General features: G+C 33.8%; 2 protein-coding genes, 1 long non-coding RNA gene and 2 pseudogenes across 3 annotated transcripts; 4 read left to right on the forward strand and 1 right to left on the reverse strand.

The window, feature by feature from the left end:
* The first annotated feature begins 1006 nt into the window (after positions 1 to 1006).
* Positions 1007 to 2585, forward strand: LOC114732890 (pectinesterase QRT1-like). The gene is made up of 5 exons (XM_028920270.1): positions 1007 to 1218; positions 1343 to 1544; positions 1744 to 1941; positions 2092 to 2318; positions 2438 to 2585. Exons 1-5 carry the CDS (start codon positions 1007 to 1009, stop codon positions 2583 to 2585), a joined length of 987 nt encoding a protein of 328 aa, XP_028776103.1.
* A 3994-nt stretch (positions 2586 to 6579) lies between these two features.
* On the forward strand, positions 6580 to 10382 carry LOC114732894 (protein YELLOW LEAF 1, choloroplastic-like). Its single transcript, XM_028920272.1, has 5 exons — positions 6580 to 6717; positions 7895 to 7966; positions 8956 to 9155; positions 9612 to 9681; positions 10008 to 10382. Exons 2-5 carry the CDS (start codon positions 7918 to 7920, stop codon positions 10205 to 10207), a joined length of 519 nt encoding a protein of 172 aa, XP_028776105.1. The 5' UTR covers positions 6580 to 6717; positions 7895 to 7917; the 3' UTR covers positions 10208 to 10382.
* Positions 10383 to 13596: 3214 nt separating this feature from the next.
* LOC114732895 (uncharacterized) lies at positions 13597 to 14975 on the forward strand. Its single transcript, XR_003739036.1, has 3 exons — positions 13597 to 13836; positions 14776 to 14844; positions 14936 to 14975. It is a non-coding gene; the product is annotated as an uncharacterized LOC114732895 (long non-coding RNA).
* Positions 14976 to 15028: 53 nt separating this feature from the next.
* On the forward strand, positions 15029 to 17079 carry LOC114732891 (calcineurin B-like protein 3; annotated as a pseudogene).
* A 1884-nt stretch (positions 17080 to 18963) lies between these two features.
* LOC114732889 (heat shock cognate protein 80-like) lies at positions 18964 to 22549 on the reverse strand (annotated as a pseudogene).
* Positions 22550 to 23386: the final 837 nt, after the last annotated feature.

Consider the following 23386-nt stretch of genomic DNA (forward strand, 5'->3'; position numbering starts at 1 on the left):
TATATAGGTAACCTTATCTGTTGGATAATTTTTGTTTAGAAGCTCATCAAAGTCAGGATATATGTCTCTAAACTCAGACAACACCTGTAGAGAGTATATTATCCACCAATAAGGTCTTTATATTAGCGGTGGGAATATGAGACTATATGTTATGATGATATATTAAACATATATTATCAAAATCATTTTCATTAAGGTGTAAACCACTGTCCACTAAAATTGACTATAACATCAAGTGACTGGAAGGTTTCAGATAGAGTAGTTAAAGATAAATAATTAAATAAAAATTATTAACAAAATGCTGAATAAGAATACAAATAAAAAGAAAGAAAGAAAAACATTGTGATAATAAAGAAGGATACTATTCTAGCAATTTTATTATCTGTTGCGAAAAAGTTATGAAAAATATTGATAACAACAACATGACTTCATCGGGTATAGTTTCAAATTTTTGTACCTTTTTTTTTCCTGATAGACAATAGGTTATCTTTTTTCTATCTTATCTGTTACGAAACAAAACGTTAAAAAGACATAGTTTTTTTTTGCCCTTTTTATTTAAGGGTGAGTTAAATTAATAATGTCAGAATTCAAAAAATTAAAAATGCCTTGCATCAATATTTTCTATGTAAATATAATTAATTATTCATGTTACGATGCTTTATCTTATCTAAATAAAAATGTTCTAATTCAAATCAAGATATTTAAATTATATCTCTTAAAAGGATTTTGCTAGATTAAAATTTACGAGATATATATCTATCTCATTACAATAGTTTAGTTTGACCAGGACTAATAGTAACAAGTCCCTATAATTAGAAGCTCCATGAACGTAACTATTCATACAATCACACTCTTTTGAAGTGTCTTCATGTATAGTTCTATCTCTTATAGAATTTCTTTTTCAAAAAATTCCTTCTATTCTTTAGTATTTATTATTAGAAACATATATAAAAATATGAGGAAGCTATCCAATATACTGGTGACTGTGTTGTTTATTGTAGCAACAATGGCTACAATGGTAGGGGCTGATCTGCCTCAAAAGAGGTACATTGAATGGCAAGATTTTGTTGTCACACAAACTGACTTAAGTATGAGTAGAGTAATCGTGGTCGATCAGGGTGGAGCCGGAGATTCAACGACCATCCAAGGCGCTCTTGATCTCATTCCCGATAGTTACCAAGCTAGAATCAAAATCATCATCCATCCCGGAATTTACAAGTATGTACATCATGCAATTCATATAACCGACCCCACTTGATGAAATGCAAGACTTATTATTGTCACTATATTGTCTTGATATCGTTAATAATGTTTTTTTAATTCTGGTGGATTATGCATGCAGTGAGATAATAACTGTACCACAAAGCAAGTCACATATATCATTCATAGGAATACCAGGAGCAACAGATGGTTACTATCCTTTGATCACTAGTTCTCGTAAGGCATCTGATAAAGATGCTAATGGCAACGAAATTGGAAGTGTTAATACTGCAACTCTTACGGTTGAAGCTGATTATTTTGTTGCCACTGCTATTACTATTCAGGTAATTCATATTATTTTTATGTTTTTGGCTAACATTTACTTATCAATGCTATTAATCTTATAAAATATATGCATGGTTTTGATATACTCTTTCGGTTCTAAATATAAGAGCCTTATATACACTAATAAGGTCTTATATTTAGGACCGGAGGAGTATATAAATTATGGTGATCGATGAAGTGATTATATATTAAATGCAGAATAATGCGGTTCCAACGGGATATGCAGATCAAGCAGTAGCAGTGAAAATAGATGGTGATAAAGCCATGTTCTATAGGGTGACCTTCTTAGGAAATCAGGACACACTTTTGGATAACCATGGAACTCATTTCTTTTATCACTGTTATATTCAAGGAACTGTTGATTTCATCTGGGGCTCTGCTACCTCATTATATGAGGTACTCTTTTATTTTTTTATACAATATTTTTATTTTTTTAAAATTTAACTTAACATTAAGGCATTTATATGTAATAGATGCTATTTTATATATATATATATATAAAAGAGAAAAATTAGCATTTAGTTCTTGTGTGGTTTTCGGATTCAGGGATGTACAATAAACTCAGTGAGATCAGGATCAATAGTAGCTCATGGAAGGAAGGAAGAAGATAATAGCGGGTTCATCTTTGAAGGGTGCAAAATTGAAGGCAATGGACCCACTCTTCTTGGAAGGACTTTGGGGTCACATGCCAGAATAATATTCTCTTTTTGCACTATAGACAATATTATTACTCCTCAAGGTTGGTCCAACATGGATGGTATACCCATACGAAGGTAAAATATAAACTCTAATCCCCCTTAAATATTATTATTATTTTTTAATATTATTTTAGCATGAGAATATATATAAATGTTATGAATTTATATATGATGATATGTTATAATATTTGTAGCACTGCTATGCTGGGAGAATATATGAATGAGGGACCTGGAGCAAATAGGGCAGGAAGGCATCCTGCATCTCAAGCTTTATCTAATGCTCAAGTAATGAGATTTGTGGGAAGAAGTTTTATTGATGGATCTAATTGGCTTCGAATATAAATATGGGGAGAATATTTGAAGCCCTTAGTTGTAAAATAGGAAAATTTGTTTACATAAACTTCATTTCTTTTATTCTTTTGCTCTTTCGTTCATTTTTATATTTAATTTAAAATCAAGGTTTTAATCGTAATTTAGGCTGATGACATTAATTTTTTTGGCATAAAGTTGGCCTCAAATATTTTTTAAATTTTTAGAAAATTATATGACGGGAATCTCAACGAAATATTTTGAGAAATAATATTTAAAAAAAACGAATTCCTCTATTGGGATACAAATTATAAACTCGTCCTAAGATTAACTTCCAGCGGTATTAATGAGAATCATAAAAATAGCTAGCAATAGATTAATTTGAAGAGCAACCCAAAATCAATTTGTCCTTTTAGAAAGAAAAAGAGAAACAAAAAGAACCTGATTTTTTTCCCCAAAAAAAAATATTTTCTTTCCATTCACAAAACTTGTGGTTATAAACTACTGATTAGTCAATGCCACAAAAATTAAACAGACCAATTGAGTTTGTTAAGGCAAAACAAAAACAGAACATCCCATTAATTCGCTTTGTGAGACAGAACAGATCTGAGGATTTCAGAACCCTCCTCCCTCTCTCTCACCCCTTCAATACCTTCCTTCCTTCCTTCTCAGAATTGATCAAAATTCCAGTGCTCAAGCTTTCTGATCAGTCTTTATAGAAATTTCATGTACCTTTATATATGCTCTTTCGCTTTGCCAGGTAACTAGTAATTTTAATTAAGATCATTAATTTCAGGTGTTTGAAATATTACAATCAATAATTGTTAAATTCCATTTTTATATGGTTTCTCAATAAAATTCACTATGCATCATGTTTTCATGAGAGTTTGACGTTGACGAGAAGTGGTTTATTATCATTAATTAATTAGTGAGGGCCTTAAATAATTGATTATAGAAATAAGATACATTTGGTTTCCTGCATAAAGTAGTTCTAATTTTAATCATAACGAATACCATCTTTTTATTCAAATGAGATTAAGTTATTATGCAGAACTTGATTTTGGATGCTAATTTTCTCTATTTGTTCTTTTTTTTTTTTTCCCGGTAACAATTTTTCTCTGTTTATCTTTATACGTAAATTTGTTCTTAATTCTGAATAAACTTTATGAGATTTTTTTTGGTTCATTTAACCTGTTTTTAACATTTGAAAATTTTTATATAAACGAGGTTTTATAAAATTTATAAAATTACCGGATAAAAAATAATAATAATTCAATTTAGACAAAATAAACTAGAGATGTCTAATTTAAAATTGAGATAAATTATAAAAATCGGTAGATTGTTTTTCAATCCTCAATATATGAAACTCTTTCCAACCCCAAAACCATATTTGGAAAGCCATTTGCGTTGTCCAAGCATAGCTTTGTAAGATCCAACAATTTAATACTACCTCCAGTCCTAATTATAAGAGCCAGTTGACTAATTTGAGGAGATTAATGAAGTAAGTTGAGTTAGTTATTTGTTCTAAATAGGTGTTGTTTTTTTTGTAAAATATCCTTACTAATTAAGTGTATTGACTAGAACTATCATTATTAGAAGGGCTACTTTAAAAAAATGTATAAATATGAGAAACAAAGTAGATTGGGGTCTTATATTTAGGACCAAAATAAAAGTGAAACAGGGTTTTACATTAAGGATCGGAGGTAGTATTGGCCACAAAAAAAAAAGTCAATCTCAAACAGAGGCCAAGCCAATTTTGATGTGAGAATATGGAATATTGAAACAGGAAAAAAAGAATAAAAATGGAGGAAACTGTGGATCAGGAACAAAAGCCAGCAAGGATCATCACAGGGATGACACCACTGAGCAGTCTGGATCGGCAAATAATGAAGAAAATTCCCAAGTTGGATTTGGACGACATTAAGAGTACTGATAAATTCAATGTCTCCCCAAGAGGAAGCACTACTAGTTTAACCATTAGAAGATCTACCAGTGTCAAGAAGAGGAATTGTCTTTGCTCACCCACCACTCACGCCGGCTCCTTCCGCTGCCGCCACCACCGTGCCGACGGCTTCCGCCGTGTGGTTTCTGTCGGCTCCAATCTCTCTGACTTAACCTCCAAATCATGAAGTTTTAATTTTGAGCTATTGTTGATGATGGACCATGCACGTACAAATTCTTTACCAATGGAGGCATATATACCATACAACACTGCATTTTTAGTTGTTTGATTAGATGCACTTGGGAGTGTGTTGTTAAATAAGTTTTCCCCCCTTGTTGTCTAACGATTATGTGAAAATGAACTTGCCCAAAAAATTATGTACTTCACTTGAAATATGTATGGACTTTTGTGTGAGATTTATGAATTAAAACGAAGAGAAGTCACATATTATTTATTTATAATCATAATAGTAGAGTCAGCATTTCTTTTTTTTTTTAATAAAAAAACAGTAAATACTATTTTACATTATGAGAACGAAACAAATCAAACTCACATAAGGGAACTAGATGAAATCTAGGGTGCATTGCTAAAGCACGTTTGGCCAGCATATTAGCTTCATAGTTTTCTTCTCGTTGGACGCATCGAAGATCAATAAACTAATCATGTTAGAGCGGGGTTTCTAGGATCAAATTTCAGGAGTTTTCGTTTGGTGATCATCACAGTGATGCGCATCGTAATCTAGATCATCTAAAATATAATATAAATGATTCAGATTTCAAATTTTTGATGTAAAACTTTTTCAATAATAACTTTATTTTTTTAAAAAAATTAGTTATAAGATCATCTTTATTTCAAATTATATATCTACTAAAACAGATAATTAATTAAAATTTACAAATATTTAAATTTAATTTGGACTATCAAAAATCAATTTAGATGGGTTAAATTGCAATGAGCACTTCATACTCATCATTATGATGAGCATGGAATGTACTTCCAACTTGCAGTCGTCATGAAGATTGCTATTTCCATTCTTAAATCTGGATAGGCTTAATTTCATTTAAAGAATCAATTCTCAAAGACACCTGATACATGCCCTTTCGGGATTAACAAGACAAGCCCAAACTTCTACTCTTAAAAATGTTTAAATGGATAATATCTACACCTTTGTTTTTTTTTTGGAGAGACAGAGAGAGAGAACATGTGAGACTAGAACCATGCAGGGCATGGGTGGTTACAGGTATTGATTTCTAAAAAGATAATTACAAAAGCAAATATTAACTGTTTTAAGTGATATTCAATCCACGCTTACTGTGCCATAAACACATGCAAATTTTAATATGCAAATTTTAAAATGATGCAATTCTAAGCTATCCATGTCAACGCCGATTTCTAAAAATATTTTTTTATTAAAATGAGTGATATTCATATCATATTATTATTATCTCTGAAACTATTGCTCTCTGAGACCACTTTTCCTGATCTCTAATTTTTCTCCCTCATTATCTGAACTCTTTTTTTTTTTAAAAAAAAAATTGTCATCTATACCTCTGAATCTTCGTCTCTCCCATGATCCCTCCCAGTGCATAACTTCCCATCATCTTATTCTCAACTTTAAATTTCAAATTTAAATTCTCATTATATATATATATATATATATATCTGTCTATTTGCATATGTGTGTGTAAAAGTAGAATCTCAAGCAGTGGTCACGTGAAACTCGTTTTGTCATTTTTTTTTTCGGATTAGTTTTCTAAATAAATTTCTCCGACACTGGGGAATTCGCAGAAGCATGGAAAAAGATGGTAAAATTCACACACACACAGGTGGCTCTTATCAGTGGGAGTTTAGAAGAAATCCAAACTATTGGCCCACGATGGGCCCAAAAATATGTAGGCCTAGGCCCTAGATTGGATTGGGCCTACATTCGGGTTCGGTGATCCACAAACCTGATCGGCACGTTTTGGACTCTGTCAACGCGGCGGACAACCACTAGTCACAACCGCCTCATTCCCTCCGTCTTGGCCTATTCTGATAGGCCGCGAACACTAATTGGCCAAAAAAAAAAAAAAAAAAGATAGGCTGCGCCCTTTTCTCTGAAGGGAAGGGCTTTCAAATCCTCAGCCTTCCTTCTTTTCTTCAGGGCATAGAAACCGGCCAGGAGGACGAGACACTCAGAAGATTAGTTCGGAATTTCAGTCCCCTCTGCTATTTCGTGTTCAGGTTAGTTCATCTCGTCAATTCTTCGAAGCTTTCGATTAGAATGTGTGTCGTTTTTTGTATCGCTTATTATCATGAAATTTTATTGGAAGTTTAACCCGCTGTTTACAACTTAGGTTGAGTCGTTAACTTTTTGCTTGGCGCTCTTCTTCTTCTTCTTCAAGGATAAACTACTATTTTCGCCTCTGCCACGTCTAATAGGTCTATATACATCGATATAATCAAGCGCTGTTTGGTTTTCCGAAAATTTTTTGCTGTCTATTGAACTTGTTTTGTTTTGTAATTCTAGCCGTCGGAAATCTGAATTTATCTATGTATTATCTATTCTGATCTCAATTACTTGTGTTGGGTGGTTTTATTCCAAAATATTGGTCTCAGGGCCCCTTGAAGTAGAACCACCTAGTTATTCTATTCAGTCGGTAAAAACTTCTTGCTTTTGGTTCATGGCATATGTTTTTATTGATATAAGTTTATCTCTCACAAAAGCCTGTATTCCCTCTCTATCTTGTTGAAGCTGGGACCTTTTAGTTTGCTAGTTTGGTTTGAGTTGATCTTGAAACCAGATCGCACTTCATAAATCCTTAGATTTTACGTTCTATAAAACGCTTACCATAATTCAATCAAATGGTAGGTAAATAATTAATTGAAAAAAAAAATCTGCAAGAAGTCTTGTTAAGTGCCGTTACAGGATAAATTATGAGCAATGAAGTGAAAAGGTTGAAACTTGAAACTACTCACGTTCATTTATTTATTTTCGCTATGTTTCCAACCAGATGTCCCACATAGAATAAGTTAGGAAATATTAAATATACTGTATTTACCTTAATGGAGTTGAAATGTTACAAGTTGATGAGAAATTGATTCCCTATCTGCAGTACACATGATGCAATGGAGAGAAATGCAATTCTTTTGTATGCTTCTTTGTTTGGCCACAGAAACTTAATGAATAAATTTAGTTGAGGATTTGATTTCTTTACATTCATCGGTGTTGGGACTATTCAGCTTTTTGAACAAGGTGTTTTGAAATTAATTTTATATTTTCTGCGTAATTTTTCCTACTACCACTGTGGTTGTTTGGTGATCACGGCCAGTCTGCTTAATGATATATTATCTATTTACCTCTTCTGTTGTAAGTTTGATGTACTTGTTTTGAAACTTCTGTCGAAATTTAACTGTTCAGGTGGTTTCTCTGTCTCTGTCTTGATGTCCATGACGGCTACTACTCTAGTATCCTTGCGCGAATTACCACCAGGTAAAAAGTCATTCCCAGCATATTTATGAACTCATAATTAAAATTGGACATGAGTTATGATAATACCATATTGGAAAGGATTTTTTTCTTTAACTCACACGATCACACTTGCACCAATTCAAGATATTGTTGCGCTAGATTTTATCACAGGGGATTAGTTTGATTGGGCTCTAATTTATGGGTGCTTGTTGAAGAGTGAATTCGAAAAGGAGAGTTGCTTTTGCTAATACGCAACTTTGAGGAACTAATCTTGTTTGACCCTCTTTCACTTTGAGGTGATAAAAAAAAAAACACACACACACACACACAACTGTTGTTATATTTTTTTACATACAACTGTTGTTGTATTAATGCTTCTTATTATAAGAGATTCATGGGTGTAGATTGTTTGTTTATTTATTTTAGGGGAGAGTACTAGTTGGATGAAGACACAGGATGGTACTGAGAAAATAACTATCATTCACTGTTTTCATAAGGAGAGAGGACATCCATCTTCATTTTTTTCTTATATTATAATTAATTTGAAATAAAATATGTCTATGGTGGGGAGCTTAATCTGATAAATTAAAAGTTATTCACTATTCAGATATTGTGACATGACTGGAAGCCCAGGCTGAGTAATTTTTAATCTGATTTTAGTTTCACCTGCCTGGAAGTGAATCAGATGCACAGCTTATTTTATTGCTATTGGATCAAAGGATCAACACCTTCCCCCCCCCCCCCCCCCCAAAAAAAAAAAAAGGATGCGTCTGCTTTTGGAATGCATTAAGAACATTCAAAGAATGCATCTGGTTGTTGATTGCACCACTAAGCTGGGATCAAGTTAATGTGAAGGTTTTGGTTGTACAATGTTTGTTGACTCACCTAAACATGTTCTTAAAAAAATAAATCTATAATGGATTTTATCTTTCTGTGGTTGAAGTGATTGGAGGCATGATCAGTTTTTAACTCTTCCAATCATAGTGAAAAGATCTTGCTTTTGTGAATAGTGAGAAGAGGTGGCTACGCTGCAGAGACTAATGTTACTAGATTCAATCTACCAAGATTTGGCCTGCAATGCTACCCTTATGACAGCAAAAGAGAATTACAGAAGACGAATCATTCAGGAGTACTGAAATGTACACATGTTCTTTATAATACAAGATCTCCACATGCACGAACTGCAACTGTAATATGTGCCGCAGCTTTGGTATGTCCCTTTTTCTTCTGTGCCCGTTTCGCTGAAATGGTTGTATTGTCCAGTAGCCTTTCATTTCTTTTATATGTTGGAATAAAGTTGTCGGGTAGGGGTTTTGTGTATTCTGTCCTCATCACGTGTTTCCCAAATTCAATTTTACCTTTTGTTGTCAAATTTCAGCTTCAGCTTGAGGTTCAGTATTACAATATAGCTGGGTTGAATTGGAATTATATAGCATAATTGTTGTTGGTCAATGAGTTATCAACGACTGTCAATGTCTAGAGGGGTTTAGAGATCAGTCGTTTCTTTAAATATTTCTTCAAGACCTCTTACTTGTACCACTGCATGCTTGTGCGCTGGAGCTTACATGGACGCACGCACGGTGAATGCTTACACTTTAGATTGTATCATGTAGAAGACAATGCTGGAGTATTGCATTTTTATAATATTTGCCTCCCAATTATGTAGAATGCAAGATGTGGGGCGGAACAAACACAAACTGTCACTCGCCAGGCTCCTACAATGACACATATTCCTGGTGATTGCTTATTTCTGACATCTTTCTTCCTTCCGTTCTTTCTTAAAGTTTTTATCTGCCCCTAAGCACAACTGGGTTACATCATTTATAACTATCAATAATCGTATTTTGTGTGCTTTCCACCAGAGATCATTTTCTCTGGTTGTTGAAGCTATACTCTCCCATTTCTCAAAACATTTTATCAACGTCATTTAATTTGTAATTAAGGGCCTGTTCATTCTATGAGTAGTAATAGTATTAAGAAACTGTTGAAACATTTATCGAAATGTATCTCTTTGTGAAGCATGTTCCTTTGACCGACATACCATGGTTCACTGAATTTTCAGGTAAGGAGAAATCACCTCAACTTGATGATGGTGGTACTGGATTTCCACCCCGTGATGATGGCGATGGTGGTGGTGGAGGAGGTGGGGGCGGAGGCAATTGGTCCGGTGGCTTCTTCTTTTTTGGCTTTCTTGCCTTTCTAGGCTTCTTGAAGGACAGGGAAAGTGAAGGATCTTACAGAGATAACCGAAGAAGAAGGTGAAGACTAGCAACCTCCGGTTTCACATAAAGCGCGTCCTTTTTTTTGTTGCTGCTTAATTCTTTTACTCATATATACCCACTATAGATGATAGTGGTTAATTAGTGTATTGTTCTTAAGAAATTGATTAATACCAGCATAATTTTGAATCAATCTACTCTCAAGCTTTCAAATTGAACTGTGTTGGGGACTCAACCCTGGAATGAAATGAGTGCATATCAGGATCCAGTAAGAATATCTGATTATAATAATGGGTATAGAGTAATGTGCTGAATCACACGTCATGTTAATTTCTAATGCTCCTTCCCTTGGCTATTCAGTGCCTACTGAACGTGGTTGAAGCTTTTTGTAATCCTGACATTTTGATTTGGTATCTTGAATAGATGTAACATCCAAGATGATGCATGTTTGATCCTTTTATAATTTAGGGGACAGACATAATTCAAGATAATCCAAGTATCATATGATGTGCATCATTGTTTATGTTCTGAGATATCATTTCGAAAACTACAGATGGATGCGAAACATCATTGCTTTTAGCTTGTGTTAATTTTTATGAAGCTGGCTCTTGTGTTTTGAGTTTCATATTTTAAAATAACAATAAAGAAGCCGTGAGATGTCTTTTAAGTTTCACTTTTTGGAGAAGGCGGCGAACTCCTTCAAAATTGGTTGGAGCAGATGAACGCCACAGAGTTGCATCCCTTGTAATCGATAAGCATGTGTGAAATACATTAAAAGTAGAGAGAGAAATGGCATATTTGTTGGCTTATTTTAAACCTTTTTGTGTAAATCACATCTCGTGAGTTCCTCATCTGAGAGAATAAAAAATTCTGCTTTGTGACCGAATTATTCATATTTCATACGAATTAATAATTTAATATAGAGGCCGCCTTAATTGATCAGGTAGATACGGCAGTGTTTCCACTGGCCATTTTCGCATGTGAATCATAACCTTTTTGCCTTGAATTCATATTCATTCTCGCAACTTTTAATAATTAGTTAACACCGAGTTGCCAAGTTGAATATTGGAGAACATTTACAAGAAATACGCAAATTGCATTTATTAATGTAATTGTAAATATTCAAGTTGCATTTTAGCGTTTGGTAATCGGAGACCATTCATCCTATGAACTTTTTTTTTTTAAAAAAGAAAAACGTTATGGCATATAAATATTCTATATACGCACAAGCGTTACGTCATTCAATTATTTTTAAGAAAAAGCGTTAGCAAATTCAAATATTCAAATACGTTCTTGGCATGTAATGCAAAAATTTTAATTGTGGCGACAAAAAAAAAAAAGAACGAAATGTTTTACCAACAACAAAATATAATTTTCCCTCTCAAAGTTGGTAGAATATTTTGATTTTGCCCGATAGATGTCTTATTGACTCGTATTCATTTTTCTTTTTAAAAAAAATGAATATTTTTAAATAATTAATTTTTTTTAAAAAATTTAATATGCCCTTGACGTGAATGTGCAGTGCGGAACCAGACACTAAATAAAATATATAAGTGTACAAAAAATTTGTTATTAATTAATTATTAAGTCCTTCGATGGGAAATAAGGCGCACGTGATAGGAACTCATAGCAAAAGAGACGCTCAGTAAGAAAATGCCACCAAACTTTTTTTTTCCCTTATAAAATTTTATTTAAATACATAGAGATACTATCGGTGTGCACACTCTTTCTTCGTATTACCAAATGGATTCCTGGCGCCGCTCTTCCTTCTCACCTCCTATGGTCCCTCTTCTCTCACTACAACCTGACAACTTAAAAATCGTTAATTCAAGTTCTCCAAATTTTCTCTTACAAACTTCTCTATTGGCGTTTAGAGCAGAGCAGTAATGGAAACAAAAAAGCTTGATTTGAAGATATGATGCTTGTAGCTATGGCGTTTGGAAGTTGAACTGAGCATGGAGCTAGTCCGTCGTCGGAGATGGAGAGAGATGGTATAGGTCAAGAGAAATATATGGAGAAAAAGTACTTACGATTGTACGGCTGTACAAACTTGCCGTAGTACACCATCATTTGAATTTTTTTTAATAATTAGAGCAAAGACATTATATTATTAATTATACTAGAGAGTGTAGAGTTGAATTTATGTTAAATATTTAATTTCAATTCATTTATTCTTTAAATTTATAATTTTTTCGACATATTCTTATGAATTGTAATGCGGTTTCATCAAGGTGTAATTTTTATTTAAATTTAGAATGAAACATCATATTAAAATGAAATCGTATGAATTGAAACATCATATTCTTATGAATTGTACATACGGTTTCATCAAGGTGCAATTTTATTTTAAATTTATGATATCATTAATTTTTATTAGAATGAAAAATCATATAATATTATCTATTTAGTAAAAGAAACTTGCAGAGATAAAATTTAAAATTATTAAGAAATTGCTTTGATTTTTTATATCCATCTCTAATAAATATCATAAATTTAAAATGTATCTTTATCCTCTCCTTAGAATTTTTAAAGAAAGAGCACATTTGGAATGAAGAAACTCCTATTCCATAAATTTTGGCACAGTAGCAGATATTTATGTTCAAAATATTCTTTTAAAAAGTGACTTTCTATATATATATTTATTATCAATATATAATTATGCAAATCACTAGTTATAAAATATTTTAGGTGGGTAATTGTGTATTGACAATGCAAAAGACATTCTTAGGAGAGTTATTTTTGTTTTGGCTTCATAAAGTTTGAATTTAACTCAGTAATACCAAATATCGTTTGAATTTCTTCCTAGTTTTAAGAAGGATTAGGGTTGATTGATGGTTTGTTTTATATTTTATTTTCTAAAATATTTAAACTATTTTTCAAGTAATAATTTTTTTTATCATGTTGAAAACCTGTGGAAGTAGGTTAGATATTGATTTGAATGTGTGATCAAAATCCCGTTTAAGTGGAGAAAGTTAATCGAAACAATACTGATTCAAATTAATATTATAAATTTAATTAAGAAATAAAAAATCATTCTAATAATATCATATCATAGAAAATAGTATATAATTTAAGGATAGAATATGAAATTTTTTAAAATGTTCGAAAAGATAAATCTATTTAAATTTTGCATTATCATTCTGTTCTAATTATCTAAAAAGTTGGATTTCTAACATTTTAAAGCTACTATCTTATAGTCAACAAAATGAATAAAAATAAAAATACATATAACTTCAATTTTAGATATTTCCAGTGAGAGAAAAAAAAAAAAAAGACTTCCCTTTCTTTCTCTTCAACCAAGCAAATCCCACATGGAGATAATTAGATATGTATGGATTCATCTGGGGAGACGTGCCTTCAAAAATATAAAATATATATATATATATTAAACCAATCAATATTCCAAATTAAGGCATAAACAGAAGGATATTCACCCCCCAGGCCCTGGCTAACCTAGTGTGGCCTTGTAGTTAATTTTATTATTCTGATAGCAATTTATCATCCCAAGTTGTAACCTATCTGTCATCTATCATCGTTACCTTTACGAAGGGATTCCTTGTTGCATTCAACCGGAGGTTGTAGTTGCAGAGAACCCTGTGACGAAGACTGCTTCAACACTCTTAATCAACACTTGGAACTCTTACGGTCTTCGGTTGATCCCCCAGTGCCAAGGTGAGATTTTCCCCCCCTTAATTCTGTACCGGCTTTGATTAATTGGCTAGAAATCTGAATATATGATAACATCTTATTTTTCAACATGGTTATCTTGAGCTTTCTCTAAAATCTTTCTCCTTTTGGATTCTCCGGTGGCGGTCAATGTTTCAGTTTTCGAGTTTTCTTTGAGTGCGAATTTATGGCCGTTACGAAGTTTAGAAAATTGGAAACTTTTCTTGGGGGCTGATGAATTTCAATCTGGGATCTCTCTGAGGCAATTTTATCATGTTTTCAGTGTGAAGCTATTTGTGGGATCATGGATCCGTGTTTAACTTTTGGACTTGATCTGTGGCCTCGCTGCATGGTGGAGATTTAGTTGCTGCTTTTTCGCCACAAATTTTTATGTTATCATCTGTGGTTATATAACGCGGTTCGATAATTTGTTGGTTGAGTTTTTATGGGTTTATGTGTTAAATTTACTCAGATAAGGAATAAGTATATTCATTCTCTGTTCTATAAAGTGGTTGTGTCCAAGAGTGCGCTAGTAGGAACAGAACCGATGTCTTGGGTACAGTCTCAAAAGTCCCTATGCAGTGATTTTTCAATTATTTTGTGTTCCATGGTAGGATTTGAAAACTTTTTTGGTACCTCCAGTGACCAGTCTTCCTGTTTTTCGCCTGGCATTGTTTTGGTGTCCTGTTTATAGTTCCTGAAATTAATATGGCAGCAAGGATATGTAATTTTGTGCATGTGTATAAGTAAACTTATGAAATGCAAAGATTGTCTGCTTGACTCCATAAGCTTCAGAGAAAGGGAAGCAACATGGAAAAGCCTTCTTCCAGTATGATGTGAGTTCTGGTCATGGAACTTGTTCTTTGGTGTTTTACTTTTGAGCACTTTCTACTGCCAGTATCTGATGGATTTGTATTCAATCTTGAACACAACCATTCTTTGCAGTGCTACCTTAAATTTTCTTGGCTTTGGGGTTCGTCCGGGTTCATTAGAAGAATCAGAAATGGTTAAAAGGTTCACTCGCCGTCTGCCTATAGTTACAAACTTACAATGTCTTTACAAGGAGAATTAAATGGAATATCTAACTCCTTTATTTTTGAAACAGTTATGGAGGGACTTGATTGCTGGAGATATCATGTTGCCGTGTGCAGAGGCTCTTAGCATTTATTTGCTTCCTTATTGCGTTGCTTTGACCTCGATAAGCAGCTCAAGAGGCCTTGAAGATCCCGAACTTCTTGCAAGGGAGACAGTCTGTAAGAGTTGACTTTACTTCGTTGTCATGACATTACAATACACTGCTGATTTGTTAATCATTGCCTTCTGATGAAAAGTTCATTCTGTACTTTATGTTTCCCTTTTGGGTTTGAGACCATGTAATTGGTGGTGCATGTATGAAGAAAAGGAAACAAAAAGGAATGCGGTCTTTTCTTTTCTTTTTTGTTAACTGATTCCGTAAACCTGCAACACTAATATCTTGAAAGTAACTCCTCATTGTTTGTACTGAAGATAAGCTTTTGTTTTTGCACTTTTATGCAGTCAGTGTAAGTGAAATAGAAGCACTTTATGAGCTTTTAAGAAATCAGCTGTGCGGTGATTGATGATGGGCTGATTAACAAGGTTTTGTTTTTGATCATCTGACATAGTATTTTGGACACATTATAAGCCTTGAGTTAGCTCCCCCATTGTTGTTTTGTGATAGAAATTGTACCATCAATTTGTGATAGAAATTCTATTTGGAAGCTGGTTCACTTTTCAGTTTTTCCTCTAACATGGTTGTTATTATGGGCTCTTGTGTGCTCTTATAAGTTGCAAAACATCCTTGTTTTGCATTTCTAATCAGTTTGAATAACCAATTCTGGTCCTCCGTTTTACCACTTTTCTTCCTTTTTGGCCAAGAAATAAACGAGAGGAAGAAATCTGAATTCCTGAGCGTGCATTTATATGCTGATAATGAAATATTATATATATGTGTGTATATTTCATAGACTGGCATCAATGGCTTATCAAACATAAGTATTATGTTCTGTTTTGTACTTAAATGTTGTTATAACAAGGAGGAGTGGGGCTGTCCGTGCATGCATGGTTCAATGTTTACTGACTAACTTGAAAATCGATATTTAATGATTTTAATTTAGTTAACGTTTTATTGAGATACTGCACCTTGAAGCTTTGCTTACGTGGTACACGTTTCTTAGATTGTTTGCTTATACATGTTCCTGTGTAGTTTGGATGCTGAACTTCCTTTTTGTGGTTCCTTGCATATTTGTTTACTTGCATCCATTTATATGACATCATCTGGTTGAATTCTTATGTGAGCTTCTCTCTGCGTGGATTCTATTAGGTATTTGATTTGTTTGACACGAAGCACAATGGGATACTAGGCTTTGAAGAATTTGCTCGTGCTTTATCCGTTTTCCATCCGAATGCCCCTATCGATGAAAAGATTGAATGTATTTTAAAAATATTTACTTCATATAATCAGCTTAGATGAAGTTACTTTGAGGAAAAATTAAAACCACATAATCTTGTGTTTCAGTTTCTTTTCAACTGTATGATCTCAAGCAACAAGGTTTTATTGAAAGGCAGGAGGTAAATACTAAATTTCTATTTTATTTTATTGTTTTATCGGATTGGCCATGTCTAATTTAGTTTGGCATCTTCTTTAAAGGTGAAGCAAATGGTAGTAGCTACACTTGCTGAATCTGGCATGAACCTATCAGATGATGTAATAGAAAGTATAATCGACAAGGTGATTCTCTATTCTTTCTTTCTCTTATGCTTAGGCCTTTTTCACCATATCAGAAAGTTTCAGCTGTTAATTTTTCTTATTATTATTTCTCCAGACTTTTGAGGAAGCAGATACAAAGCACGATGGCAAAATTGACAAAGAGGAATGGAGAAACCTTGTTTTACGCCACCCCTCACTTTTGAAGAATATGACCCTTCAATATCTGAAGTAATGTTTAAATTATAAATTTTTTTAAATATCCCCAGTTCATCAGAAATCAAATCTGACTAATTCTCTGAAATTCTAAATCCTAAACCCTAAAACAATACTCACTAAGAGTCAAGTGATACTGGCTGCATTTGATTTCCCACATCCAAGAAAATTATGATACATGCTTTGTGAATTTCTACCATGCCTTCTTCTTTTTCTAATTTTCACGGGCCTATCTGACATGATCTTACATGTGTTTGAGCAGGGACATCCCACAACATTCCCAAGCTTTGTATTCCATTCACAAGTAGATGATACTTGAAGCTCCAGTTTCTGTCTGTTCATCTTGCCAAAGATTCATTTGCTTGCAGCAGGCTTTAGAGTTTCCTCTTGATTTCCTTGCTTTGGTCATTATATTTCTGCAGGAGATGAAGATGAAGAGTGAGAGATACCTGGTTTTGTGCATTTGTATTTAAGCGTGAATGATCCTGGAAATACATTCATTTTTTTCTCTTTCAGGTTTAATTTGTAATTTGAATTATTTTTGAGAGGCAAGAATGTGATTTAGTGAAACTTCTTTCTTTTGTTTTTTTAAAAATTATATTTATCGATTTTTCCTTAACAAATTAGAGGAATTAAACTTGGTGTGAATTTTATATTTTATATTTTTTTTTAAAAAGAAGCAATTTATTAATTTCCAGAATAAAAGTTTACAAAACAAACTGCACCAGAGATCAAAAACAAAAAGGTATCTTTATTTTATTTTTTTGTGCAGCAGTTTTCATGTATCATATTTGAGAAGTTTATACTACCCTGTAACAAATAAGAAAATTGGTTGAATTAATATAGTTTATAATATAAGGAGCAGGTTGTAAAAGTAAAATTTTGGTCAAAGAGTTGACCTCACTACTCTATTTCATTATTTGAGGGCCAGAAAAAGTACTCTTTTTCCTGCCAAATTTGTCCTAATGTTGTCCTCCTAAAAATAACAGCATTTGCACGTGCGAATGAATGAATATCCTGATAAGAATCTTGCTCTTTCATAAGGCTTTGGAAAGATTTTTTTTCATGGAATTGGAAACAGAATCGGAATTGGAATATAAAACATGTTTTTAGCATGACAATGGAATCTTTATATAATTTTTATTCACTAGACATGTCTATACATCAAATTATCAAAATGGTCTTGACCTTGCCTATAAAAAGAAAAAAAAAGACACTGTCTTGGCCGCTCAATCGACATGCTCAACCGTTGACCACCATGATGACCAATTTTGCTTTTAAAGAATAAATATATGTACTACCTCTTGTCTTCAGCTTGTTTGACTTATATGTTTAGTCATAAATATAAAATTCTAATATATTTTATCTATTATATTTATTTATTTTTTAAAAAATAATTATTGTAATAATGATAGTTCTAGCAATACAATTGAATAGTAAAGATATTTTAAAAAAATAATATATATTTATTACAAGTAACTAATATAACTAATTTTCTTAATTTACTCAAATATAATAAACTAGTTTTTATATTAAAGACTAGAGATAATATATAAAATGAAAATAGAGAGTTAAAATCTCATTGAAAGTTTTATTGATATGGAAAACTTTTTAACTAGAGAATTACAATAGAGTCCCGGAAAAAAAATTACTATAAAATCCTAATAACAACTTATACAACCTATAATAACAAGTTACAGATTAAGAAATGAAACTTCTAAAACTTATTTTGTAATTATATTTTGTTTGTTAAGACCACATTGTAATTCTTTCTTCTTTTTTCCTTCCAATTTTTACTGTAACAGAACGCCATTTATTATTATTGTGTTGTTGTTAGTTCTCAAATTGAGAGTGTTTAAACGAATTTAGATAATTCAGTTCCAAATCTCGATTCATATTTTGATACTTCTTGTTCCCAAATAAAACTAAAATAATATATAATTGCACATGTAATTATAATCTCATAAAATTATGATTTACACAAAAAAACCCACCACTTACATGGAGAAAACGGACCATTGACAACATCGATTAATAATTTTTCATCAAAATTGAGGAAAGCAGATTAAACTCGCCATCTAAACGCAAAAGCTTACCGAAGCAGAAGCGCCGCCTCGATTTCTCACCACTTGGCTAATATCAAAGAGACAGATTTCACAGGGCAATAACGGATATTGTGAGAAAGGCGTTAATAATAGAGGAGAAATGACCATATTAGATTATGATAACTTTAGAGGCTAATTGCATATAAAAATACTGTCATTTAAAACCACAAGAACCAAAAAGCTCAGCCCAAAAATAGACTACCGTTCGCTAATATTAAGAAACACAAAACATTTAAAAAGATAAAATGGCTTGTGAGAATTAGTCAACTTCTTCCATCTTGCTGCCCTCGCATCAGCATCGGCATCCTCCAATGGGGGCATGTCAGCGTCACCGTCCCAGCATCATCATCAATGCTCAGTCCGAGCTTGAGCATCCGGTGGATTCTGTTTCCGAAAGTGTTGGGCTCATCAAGGCTGAAACCAGAGGTAAGAAGAGCAGTCTCGAACAGCAACAGAACCAGATCCTTCACAGATTTGTCATTCCTGTCTGCCTCTGCACGCTTGCGCAGCTCCTCCATGATGGCATTTTCAGGGTTGATCTCCATGGTCTTCTTGGAAGACATATAACCAGCCATGCTACTGTCTCTCAATGCCTGTGCTTTTTAATTCTCTCCATGTTTGCAGTCCAACCATATTCACCAGTTACTAGACAGCAAGGAGAGTCAACTACACGGTCGGAGACCACAACTTTCTCAACCTTGTCACCAGAACATCCTTGATAACCCTGCACAGTCCGTCAAATTTCGCCTTCAATTCTTCGTGCTTCTTCTTCTCGTCCTCAGTTTCGTCGAGTTTGAGGCCTTCCTTTGTAGCAGATACTAGCTTCTTGCCTTCGAATTCTTTAAGCTGGCCAACAGCGTATTCATCAAAGCATCAACCATGAATAGCACCTCATATCCCTTCTTCTTCAGCCTCTCAAGAATGGGGAGTTCTCAACTGCTTTCTTGCTTTCTCCAGTAATGTAATAGATGTCATTCTGACCTTCCTTCATCCTGGTCACATAATCTTTCAGGCTGGTCAGCTCATCGCCGCTCTTAGTGGAGTGGTACTGAGCAATTCAGCAAACTTCGTTTTGTTCTGAGAATCCTCATGAATACCGAGTTTTAGGTTCTTGGAGAAGGCCTCGTAGAACTTGTTGTAATCCTCCTTGTCTCAGCAATTCAAAGAAAAGCTCAATGCACTTCTTGACCAAGTTCTTGCGGATGACCTTTAAAATTTTTGTTCTGCTGCAGCATTTCTCGGGAAATGTTGAGAGGGAGATCCTCAGAATCCACAATACCCTTTATGAAGCTAAGGTATTCAGGAATCAACTCCTCACAGTTGTCCATAATAAAGACACGTCGGACATACAGCTTAATGTTATTAGGTTTCTTCCTTGTGTCAAAAAAGATCAAAAGGCGCCCTCTGGGAACAAAGAGAATAGCCTTAAACTCAAGCTGACCCTCAACAGAGAAGTGCTTGACAGCCAAATGATCTTCCCAATCATTTGTAAGACTCTTGTAGAACGCAGCATATTCTTCCTGGTGATCTCTTCAGGCTTCCTCATCCAGATAGGTTTCTGCTTGTTCACCAATGACCACTCATGGGACACCTCCTTAATTTTCTTCTTTTCTTCTCTTCCTTCTCCTTCTCCTCGTCCACATCCTCGACTTCACCTCCTTATCTTTCTTCTCTTCATCCTTCTTCTCTTCCTCATCCTCATCATCAGAAATCTCCTTCTCGGTAGTCTTCTCAATCCATAAAGAAATAGGGTAGCTAATAAACTCAGATGCTTCTTAATCAAATCCTTCAGGCGACGTTCCTCCAGGTACTCAAGCTGATCTTCCTTCAGGAATAAAGTTATCTTGGTTCCCCTGCCAAGTTGCTCACCAGATGTGTCTCTGGTGACAGTGAATGATCCGCCAGCTTGAGATTCCCAAACATACTGTTCATCGTCATTGTGCTTTGTGGTGACGATGACCTTCTCAGAAACAAGGTAGGCCGAGTAGAACCCAACACCAAACTGCCCAATCATGCTTACATCAGCACCAGCAGCCAGGGCTTCCATGAATTCCTTGGTCCCTGACCTGCAATGGTACCCAGGTTGTTTACCAAATCTGTTTAACATAAGGCATACATTAGTCTATGACAATGTATCAAATACTTTCAGTATAAAGTGATCACGCATAGACCACCAAACAGTATTATCTTACCAGCTTGGTCATGCCAATACACTGTCGATGATGGACAATGTATTGTTTGTCTTATCAGGAATAATGTGAATGAACAACTCCGGCTGGGCATCAAGCTTGCTCTTGTCTGTCAAGCTTTCAAATCGTATCTTGTCCAAAGCCTACAATGATGCACAGTCACAGAAATCAGGCTTTGACCAAACTTGCGCTTAAAGAAAGCGCTAACGGTTCCTTTCCATTCAAATTAAAAAAGGCCCAAAAAAACAAACCTAACTTTGGCATACAGTCCAAATATGAATAGTTAAAAGTTAAAACTTAGAAGTGGTCATTAATGAGTAGCACTGAATATCAAAACAACTGCCCCTCAAACAAACATAGAATATACGCAAGAGAAATTCCATGACGTCATACAAACCTTTTCTCCACTGTTATAAAACCAGAAACACTCGTCTCAGTAGCTCCGACTAAAAAGGAACTTTCAATAACAAAAATGTGCAAAGGACATCCAACCATAAATATAATCTCATTGTCGGTCGCAATAGATAAAACGCGATGAAATTTAAAAACCAAATTCGTAATCATCAAGAAATTACCTAAATTTAACGATGGCATAGAAGAAATTAAAGTGAAAACGAGAGCATACGAATTTGACCACAACATAAGAGGGGACCAAAAAGAAAATCTACATACAGGGTAGAGAAAAAAAACGAATGAACGCACAATAACCAGGAATAACGAGGGCTCAGTTTCAATTCACCGACAGAAAATAAACGACAAGGGGAATATAAGTTGACGGGTAAACACGAGTCCAACCGCCTTAATGAAAATTCAAACAGAAATTAACGATGATCAAAGCTAGACTATTAAACCTATTCGCAAAACCTGCGATAGGCTAAACAAGGCAATAAAGAATCAACTAAATGAAAATAGAAAGAAAGACCGACATCAGAAGCGTTGCTGATGAGCTCACGAAGGAAAATCTCCTTGTTGCTATAGAAAGTGTTGATGATAAGACTGAGAAGCTGGTTGATCTCAGCCTGGAAGGCGAACGTTTCGTCTCCGACATTTTGCAGATCGAAAAGGAGAACCAAAACGGTTAGGAACTCAGGTCAATACCAAGGCAGAATTACTAGTGGCTGAGCAACGAAGCAAATAAAGCACTAATATAGGCAGCGAAGACTGAAGACTAGGGTTAACCGCCTTAATGAAAATTCAAACAGAAATTAACGATGATCAAAGCTAGACTATTAAACCTATTCGCAAACCTGCGATAGGCTAAACAAGGCAATAAAGAATCAACTAAATGAAAATAGAAAGAAAGACCGTACATCGAAGCGTTGCTGATGAGCTCACGAAGGACTGAGAAGCTGGTTGATCTCAGCCTGGAAGGCGAACGTTTCCGTCTCCGACATTTTGCAGATCGAAAAGGAGAAACAAAACGGTTAGGAACTCAGGTCAATACCAAGGCAGAATTACTAGTGGCTGAGCAAACGAAGCAAATAAAGCACTAATATAGGCAGCGAAGACTGAAGACTAGGGTTTCTAGATCCTTCTGTTGCCAACATGCGGTTTTTTTTTTCGTGGCCGAATGCCAACATGCGGCTGAATTGGTTTCATTTTGCATTATCTATTATCTAATTATAAAGTCAGTTTAATAAAATATAGTAAATTTATTTATTTCATAATAATACCCATGCTCTATATAATCAAATAAAAAAATATTAGATGAAATTACTTATATCCATTATCTCAAATTATTCAATTATTAAAATAAAACGCATCCTGGTCAAAATTAAAATAAACACTTAACTAAATGTGATTGAAAAAGTATTTTTCATAAATATGAAATTTACATAATCTAAAAGTAATGTATAATTATTGAGTTTCATAATTTAAAAAATTTATTAGTTATGATCTTAACATTATTTTTCAAATGAATATATTTTATCCGAAAATCATCATATCTGTTGTTAACAAAGAAAATTAAGTTAAAATTTTTTTATAGTTTTTTTTGATTTTGTTCTATTTTTTTTGTACTAGACACAGGACTTAGCGGAACCTTGGCCATCCCACACTGACTGGACGTATAAGAATGATCATATTATTTGTATTTGATTTAAATTATGATTTATCTTGACGTGAACAAGTATTATTCATTTTTTAAGATAAAACTTAGGTCCACTTAGCTATGTTTACTATAATTAATTTTTTTTATTTGATTAAGGGGTGTTTGACAAGATGGAAAAGTGCTTTTCAAAAACACTTTTTTCAAAACAAAACAGGCTCTTTTATATATTTACTTCATATACTGTAAAAAATACTTTTAAAATCATGGTATC

Source organism: Neltuma alba, unplaced genomic scaffold, assembly GCF_004799145.2.
Source record: "Neltuma alba isolate B1F8T4 unplaced genomic scaffold, ASM479914v2 tig00012941_pilon, whole genome shotgun sequence".
Taxonomy (NCBI): Eukaryota; Viridiplantae; Streptophyta; class Magnoliopsida; order Fabales; family Fabaceae; genus Neltuma; species Neltuma alba.

Bases quoted from the DNA above. Each gene is read 5' to 3' on its own strand.
- LOC114732890 (XM_028920270.1), top strand. From the start codon at position 1,007: ATGGCTACAATGGTAGGGGCTGATCTGCCTCAAAAGAGGTACATTGAA. The intron at 1,545-1,743 runs GTAATTCATATT...TATTAAATGCAG, and splicing joins CCACTGCTATTACTATTCAG to AATAATGCGGTTCCAACGGG. The intron at 2,319-2,437 runs GTAAAATATAAA...TAATATTTGTAG, and splicing joins GATGGTATACCCATACGAAG to CACTGCTATGCTGGGAGAAT.
- LOC114732894 (XM_028920272.1), top strand. From the start codon at position 7,918: ATGTCCATGACGGCTACTACTCTAGTATCCTTGCGCGAATTACCACCA. The intron at 9,156-9,611 runs GTATGTCCCTTT...CCAATTATGTAG, and splicing joins TAATATGTGCCGCAGCTTTG to AATGCAAGATGTGGGGCGGA. The intron at 9,682-10,007 runs GTGATTGCTTAT...CTGAATTTTCAG, and splicing joins TACAATGACACATATTCCTG to GTAAGGAGAAATCACCTCAA.